Raw genomic sequence first — 7,500 nt, forward strand, 5'->3', positions numbered from 1 at the left:
TGCTATCATGTTTTTTATCTCCTACTGCTACGAGAGAAACTATTCGAAGTGTAGCAATATCGACGTCGACCACATTTTTATAGCACGTGATTCGTCCTTCGTTGAGGTGCCAGATCCCATCGGTGCCTTATTGTTACACATAAACATTGCATAGTTAGGGCGGTTGATGTTTGTTTACTTTTCTGTACAACTTTCACGTAATCATTTCATGCGTGTGACCTTATGAAAACGTGCTTTAGATATTTATTCATACATGGCAGAAGTTTCTAGGTCATTCAGCCAAACTTTGTCTTAACTTTGTTAAACCACTTTTTTCCTTCTTTCTTCGTATTTTTGCTAAAATGAAAATAATATATAGTATAGACCTGCATTAATTGGCCTCTTTTTCCATTCGATTTTTATTTTTTCTATGTTACACAGTAAATAAATGTCATACAATTAATATAAATAGAATATGCGTAACTATGCAAAAGTTATCTTTAAATCTTTACCTAATAATATTCATATTCCGAACAGCAACAATAATTATAGAAATAGCAACAATATAATCATTATAATTATTATCATCATAATTATCATTATCATTATTATCATCATAATTATCATTATTATCATCATAATTATCATTATCATTATTATCATCATGATTATCATTATCATTAACATTACTATTTTTGTTATTGGTATTTTTATTCTTGTTGTTACCATTATCATTATTATGATCTCTGTTATTTGTGGTATTGATAATGCTAACACTACTGTCGTTATTATTACTATTATTATCAGTAGTAGTAGTAATAGCATTTTCATTATTTTATCATTTTCATCATGAACATTCCCGACATTATCATTGTTGTTAATGTTATTATATTCATCATTATTATTAAGATTAATGTTATTATTCTCATCAATATCATCATCATTATTAACATTATTATTATCATTATTAACATTATTATTATCATTATTATTATCTTTATTATTATCATTATTATTATTATTACTATTATTATTATTATTATTATTATCATTGCTGTTGTTGCTAGTATTTTTGCTGTTATTATCATTATCATTTTCATTGGTAATATCATTATTATTGTTATCATTCTTATTATCTTTAATTTTATTTTTCATCTCAGTGCTTTTGTAAGCATTCTTACCTCTTTATCATTGCTCTTATTACTGCCATCATCCTTATCATTGTAAAAGTAGTTATTATTATTATCATGATCATTCTTATTGCTATTTTTATTGCTATTATTATTACCATGACTATGAATATCATTATCGACATCGTTATCATAAACATCATCATGATCGACATCATCATCATCATCATAATCATCATCGACACCTTCATCATCAACATCACTATATTATCATCATTATCATACATTTCATTAAAGTCACATCTCTACGGAATCCATATAAATTGTAAAAGGATCATTTTGCAAATCGTAAATAAGTACATTTTCATTTCATCAAACATTTATTATAATGTGAATACATACATTTCTATTTATTTATTCATTTATTTATCTATCTACTTATCTATCAAGCTATCTATAGGTAAGTGTATCTGTTTATGTATATATGCGTGTGTGTGTGTGTGTGTGTGTGTGTGTGTGTGTGTGTGTGTGTGTGTGTGTGTGTGTGTGTGTGTGTGTGTGTGTGTGTATGTGTGTGTATGTATATATATATATATATATATATATATATATATATATATATATATATATATATATGTATATATATATATATATATATATGTATGTATGTATATACATGTATATATATATATATATATATATATATATATATATATATATATATATATATATGTGTGTGTGTGTGTGTGTGTGTGTGTGTGTGTGTGTGTGTGTATATACATATTATATATATATATATATATATATATATATATATATATATATATATATATATATATATATATATTATATATATATGTATGTATATACATGTATGTATTTGTTATATATGCATATATATGCATATGTATGTATATATACATATATATATATATATATATATATATATATATATATATATATATATATATATATATATGTATATATATGCACAAATATATATATATATATGTATATATATACAGAGAGAGAGAGAGAGAGAGAGAGAGAGACTGTTTAGCCAATCAGAATGCAGAACACAATGCACAAAGCAAATCCGTGAAGCTGCGAGAACGTGAAAGGTGAACCGCGTTATAGCGAGGGTTCACTGTATATACTTATATGTATATATACCTGTATATATATATATATATATATATATATATATATATATATATATATATATTTATATATGTGGTCTCCACATCTTGAATTTATTTTGTAAAGCCAGAATGTATATATATACATATATATACATATACATACATACATACATATATATATATATATATATATATATATATATATATATATATATGTTTGTGTATATAGATATGCATATATAAATATAGAACTTATTGTGTAAAGCCAGTATATATATATATATATATATATATATATATATATATATATATATATATATATATATATATATATATATATATATATATATATATATATATATATATATATATATATATATATATATATATATATATATATATATATATATATATATATATATATATATATATACTGGCTTTACACAATAAGTTCTATATTTATATATGCATATTTATATATACAAACATATACATATATATATATATATATATATATATATATATATATATATATATATATATATATATATATATATATATATATATATATATTAGACTTACAAAAACAAGTCCTACATGTGGAGATCATTGGGTTGCCCCACTTTGTCTACTCCTATATGCTACCCTGTGTTTATATATATCATTATATTTACAGCCAACATCTTCCAATGAACATGTATGTTCCTTGTGAAAAATAAGGATTCTAACTTAATTTTCAAGAATGTTTTCTCTCGAACTGACTTTCTTGCAATAGAATCAACATTAATTTTCTTAACTGCTCTCAGCTGATCAGTTTTGGGCCGCATTGGGGTTCATCGCTGCGTTTGGATGCGACTTCATCAGGCATTCACGATCAGGCATTATGTTGGATTCAGGGGGATTAACCGCAAGCTTTGGCATCTTCGGTCAAGCCTTGAGTTGCGAGAAGAAACGTAAAGGGATGGATATTAATGTATTTATTCATTTGCAGATAATAATAATCATTTTACCCTCCGTATCCGCCTGAGCTGCTGCCACCTCCGCTGCCTCCAAATCCGCCTCCACTTCCCCCACCAAAACTGCCTCCACCTCCTCCGCTTCCTCCGCCAAAACCTCCTCCGTTTCCACCTCCGTAACCGCCTCCGCCGCCGCCTCCTCCCGAGAGAGTTCCGCTGCCAACCAGAATTCCGGCAACTACACTGCCACCGCCTCCGCCTCCGCTGCCTCCGCCGTATCCACCGCTGCTGCTGCCGCCGCTTCCTCCACCGAATCCACCGCCTCCATTACCTCCAAATCCACCGCCACCGCTGCCTCCGCCATATCCACCGCTGCCGCCGCCGCTTCCTCCGCCGAATCCACCGCCTCCATTACCTCCAAATCCACCGCCACCGCTGCTACCGCCATATCCACCGCTGCCGCCGCTGCTTCCTCCGCCAAATCCACCGCCTCCTTGCCCTCCACCTCCGCCAAATCCTCCGCCTCCACCACCTCCTCCACCGCCACCACCATATCCGCCTCCACCTCCTCCACCGCCATGGCCTTCCGCTGCTGCCATGTACATCACGGCCATCATCGCCGCCAACATCACCTGAAAACACAAAGTAAACATCAGAGTCATCTTGCTGATAACACCCTTTTTATCACTAGTATTACTGTCACCTTTATTTGCTTCTATCTCTTAAGTGGAACGACGGCAGATACGCCAGCAAAAGCGACCTAAGATTTTCTAAGAGACAGTATAAAAGTGTTAATCAGTTAAAAAAATAATAATAAATGAATAAATAAATAACAAATCCCACGGATTTACCAGCGGCCGTGGAACTACCATGTCTTTCTGGAGATGATCTCTTACTACTACGAGAGAAACTATTCGAAGTGTAGCAATATCGACGTCGACCACATTTTTATAGCACGTGATTCGTCCTTCGTTGAGGTGCCAGATCCCATCGGTGCCTTATTGTTACACATAAACATTGCATAGTTAGGCCGGTTGATGTTTGTTTACTTTTCTGTACAACTTTCACGTAATCATTTCATGCGTGTGACCTTATGAAAACGTGCTTTAGATATTTACTTATACATGGCAGAAGTTTCTAGGTCATTCAGCCAAACTTTGTCTTAACTTTGTTAAACCACTTTTTTCCTTCTTTATTCGTATTTTTGCTAAAATGAAAATAAAATATAGTATAGACTCTGATATACCTGCATTAATTGGCCTCTTTTTCCATTCGACTTTTACTCTTTCTATGTTACACAATAAATAAATGTCATACAAGTAATATTGATAGAATATACGTAACTATGCAAAAGTAATCTTTGAATCTTTGCATAATAATATTCATATTACCAACAGTAACAACAATTATAGAAATAACAATATAATCATTATAATTAATATCATTATTATCATCATAATTATCATTATCATTAACATTACTATTTTTGTTATTGGTATTTTTATTCTTGTTACCATTATCATTATTATGATCTCTGTTATTTCTGGTATTGATAATGCTAACACTACTGTCGTTATTATTACTATTATTCTCAGTAGTAGTAGTAATAGTACTTTCATTATTTTATCATTGTCGTCATGAACATTCCCGACATTATCATTGTTGTTAATGTTATTAGATCCATCATTATTATTACGATTAATGTTATTATTCTCATCAATATCATCATTATTATTATCATTATTATTTTTATCATCATTGCTGTTGTTAGTATTTTTGCTGTTATTATCATTATCATTTTCATTGGTAATATCATTATTATTGTTATCATTCTTATTATCTTTAATTTCATTTTTCATATCATTGCTTTTGTAAGCATTCTTACCGCTTTATCATTGCTCTTATTACTGCCATCATCGTTATCATTGTAAAAGTAGTTATTATTATTATCATGATCATTCTTATTGCTATTTCTATTGCTATTATTATTACCATGACTATGAATATCATTATCGCCATCGTTATCATAAACATCATCATGATCGACATCATCATCATCATAATCATCATTGACGCCTTCATCATCAGCATCACTATATTATCATCATTATCATACATTTCATTAAAGTCACATCTCTACGGAAGCCATAAAAATTGTAAAAGGATCATTTTGCAAATGGTAAATAAGTACATTTTCAATTTATCAAACATTTATTATAATGTGAATACATACATTTCTATTTATTTATTCATTTGTTTATCTATCTCCTTATCTATCAAGCTATCTATAGGTAAGTGTATCTGTTTAAGTATATATGCGTGTGTGTGTATGTGTGTGTATGTGTGTGCGTGTGTGTGTGTGTGTGTGTGTGTGTGTGTGTGTGTGTGTGTGTGTGTGTGTGTGTGTGTGTGTGTGTGTGTGTGTGTGTGTGTGTATATATATATATATATATATATATATATATATATATATATATATATATATATATGCATGTATATATTAAACCATAACGTTAATGAAACACAGGTAGAGAAGCAGAGGAGAGACTGTTTAGCCAATCAGAATGCAGAACACAATGCACAATGCAAATCCGTGATATATATATATATATATATATATATATATATATATATATATATATATATATATACTGGCTTTACACAATAAGTTCTATATTTATATATGCATATTTATATATACAACCATATACATATATATATATAGATAGATAGATAGATAGATAGATAGATAGATAGATAGATAGATAGATAGATAGATAGATACTGGCTTTACAAAATAAGTTCAATATGTGGAGATCATTGGGTTGCCCCACTTTGTTTACTCCTATATGCTACCCTGTGTTTATATATATTTTTATATTTACAGCCAACGTCTTTCAATGAACATTCATGTTCCTTGTGAAAAATAAGGATTCTAACTTAATTTACAAGAATGTTTTCTCTCGAACTGACTTTCTTGCAATAGAATCAACATTAATTTTCTTAATTGCTCTCAGCTAATCAGTTTTGGGCCGAATTGGGGTCCATCGCTGCGTTTGGATGCGACTTCATCAGGCATTCACGATCAGGCATTATGTTGGATTCAGGGGGATTAACCGCAAGCTTTGGCATCTTCGGTCAAGCCTTGAGTTGCGAGAAGAAACGCAAAGGGATGGATATTAATGTCTTTATTCCTTTGCAGATAATAATAATAATCATTTTACTTTCCGTATCCGCCTGAGCTGCTGCCACCTCCGCTGCCTCCAAATCCACCTCCACTTCCCCCACCGAAACTGCCTCCACCTCCTCCATTTCCACCTCCGTAACCGCCGCCGCCGCCTCCTCCCGAGAGAGTTCCGCTGCCAACCAGAATTCCGGCAACTACACTGCCGCCGCCTCCGCCTCCGCTGCCTCCGCCATATCCACCGCTGCCGCCGCCGCTTCCTCCGCCGAATCCACCGCCTCCTTGGCCTCCAAATCCACCGCCACCGCTGCCTCCGCCGTATCCACCGCTGCCGCCGCTGCTTCCTCCGCCAAATCCACCGCCTCCATTACCTCCAAATCCACCGCCACCGCTGCTACCGCCATATCCACCGCTGCCGCCGCCGCTTCCTCCGCCAAATCCACCTCCACCGAATCCACCGCCTCCATTACCTCCAAATCCACCGCCACCGCTGCTACCGCCATATCCACCGCTGCCGCCGCCGCTTCCTCCGCCAAATCCACCGCCTCCATTACCACCGAATCCACCGCCTCCGCTGCCTCCGCCATATCCACCGCTGCCGCCGCCGCTTCCTCCGCCAAATCCACCGCCTCCCTGGCCTCCACCTCCGCCAAATCCTCCGCCTCCACTTCCTCCTCCACCGCCGCCACCATATCCGCCTCCACCTCCTCCACCGCCATGGCCTTCCGCTGCTGCCATGTACATCACGGCCATCATCGCCGCCAACATCACCTGAAAACACAAAGTAAACATCAGAGTCATCTTGCTGATAACACCCTTTTTATCACTAGTATTACTGTCACCTTTATTTGCTTCTGTCTCTTAAGTGGAACGACGGCAGATACGCCAGCAAAAGCGACCTAAGATTTCCTAAAAGACAGTATAAAAGTGTTAATCAGTAACAAAATAATAAATAAATAAATAAATAAATAACAAATCCCACGGATTTACCAGCGGCCGTGGAACTACCATGTCTTTCTGGAGATGATCTCTTACTACTACGAGAGAAACTATTCGAAGTGTAGCAATATCGACGTCGACCACATTTTTATAGCACGTGATTCGTCCTT

The 7,500-nt window shown here is 33.9% G+C and overlaps 3 protein-coding genes across 5 annotated transcripts in view; all 3 read right to left on the reverse strand.

Annotated features, from left to right (window-relative positions):
- LOC138866740 (ctenidin-1-like) overlaps window positions 1-49 on the reverse strand; it is a 1,198-nt gene extending 1,149 nt beyond the window's left edge. For all 3 annotated transcript variants that reach the window (XM_070140420.1, XM_070140419.1, XM_070140418.1), the window contains exon 1: window positions 1-49. This exon is cut by the window's left edge and continues 12 nt beyond it. In XM_070140420.1, the coding sequence (XP_069996521.1) occupies window positions 1-9 (9 nt within the window). In that variant the 5' untranslated portion in view covers window positions 10-49.
- A 3,163-nt stretch (window positions 50-3,212) lies between these two features.
- LOC138866685 (uncharacterized) lies at window positions 3,213-6,339 on the reverse strand. Its single transcript, XM_070139874.1, has 4 exons — window positions 6,291-6,339; window positions 4,364-4,414; window positions 4,059-4,204; window positions 3,213-3,839 (listed from the first exon to the last, which is right to left on the reverse strand). Exons 1-4 carry the CDS (start codon window positions 6,337-6,339, stop codon window positions 3,258-3,260), a joined length of 828 nt encoding a protein of 275 aa, XP_069995975.1. The 3' UTR covers window positions 3,213-3,257.
- LOC138866580 (uncharacterized) lies at window positions 6,273-7,446 on the reverse strand. The gene is made up of 2 exons (XM_070139706.1): window positions 7,382-7,446; window positions 6,273-7,162 (listed from the first exon to the last, which is right to left on the reverse strand). The coding sequence occupies exons 1-2, from the start codon at window positions 7,400-7,402 to the stop codon at window positions 6,428-6,430; spliced, it is 756 nt and encodes a 251-aa protein (XP_069995807.1). The 5' UTR covers window positions 7,403-7,446; the 3' UTR covers window positions 6,273-6,427.
- Window positions 7,447-7,500: the final 54 nt, after the last annotated feature.

Source organism: Penaeus vannamei, chromosome 26 (genome assembly GCF_042767895.1).
Source record: "Penaeus vannamei isolate JL-2024 chromosome 26, ASM4276789v1, whole genome shotgun sequence".
In the NCBI taxonomy this organism is placed as follows: Eukaryota; Metazoa; Arthropoda; class Malacostraca; order Decapoda; family Penaeidae; genus Penaeus; species Penaeus vannamei.

Bases quoted from the DNA above. Each gene is read 5' to 3' on its own strand.
- LOC138866685 (XM_070139874.1), bottom strand. From the start codon at position 6,339: ATGCCAAAGCTTGCGGTTAATCCCCCTGAATCCAACATAATGCCTGAT. The intron at 4,205-4,363 runs GTTTGGCTGAAT...TGTAACAATAAG, and splicing joins TTTAACAAAGTTAAGACAAA to GCACCGATGGGATCTGGCAC. The intron at 3,840-4,058 runs GTAAATCCGTGG...TTGTGTTTTCAG, and splicing joins TGGTAGTTCCACGGCCGCTG to GTGATGTTGGCGGCGATGAT.
- LOC138866580 (XM_070139706.1), bottom strand. From the start codon at position 7,402: ATGGTAGTTCCACGGCCGCTG. The intron at 7,163-7,381 runs GTAAATCCGTGG...TTGTGTTTTCAG, and splicing joins TGGTAGTTCCACGGCCGCTG to GTGATGTTGGCGGCGATGAT.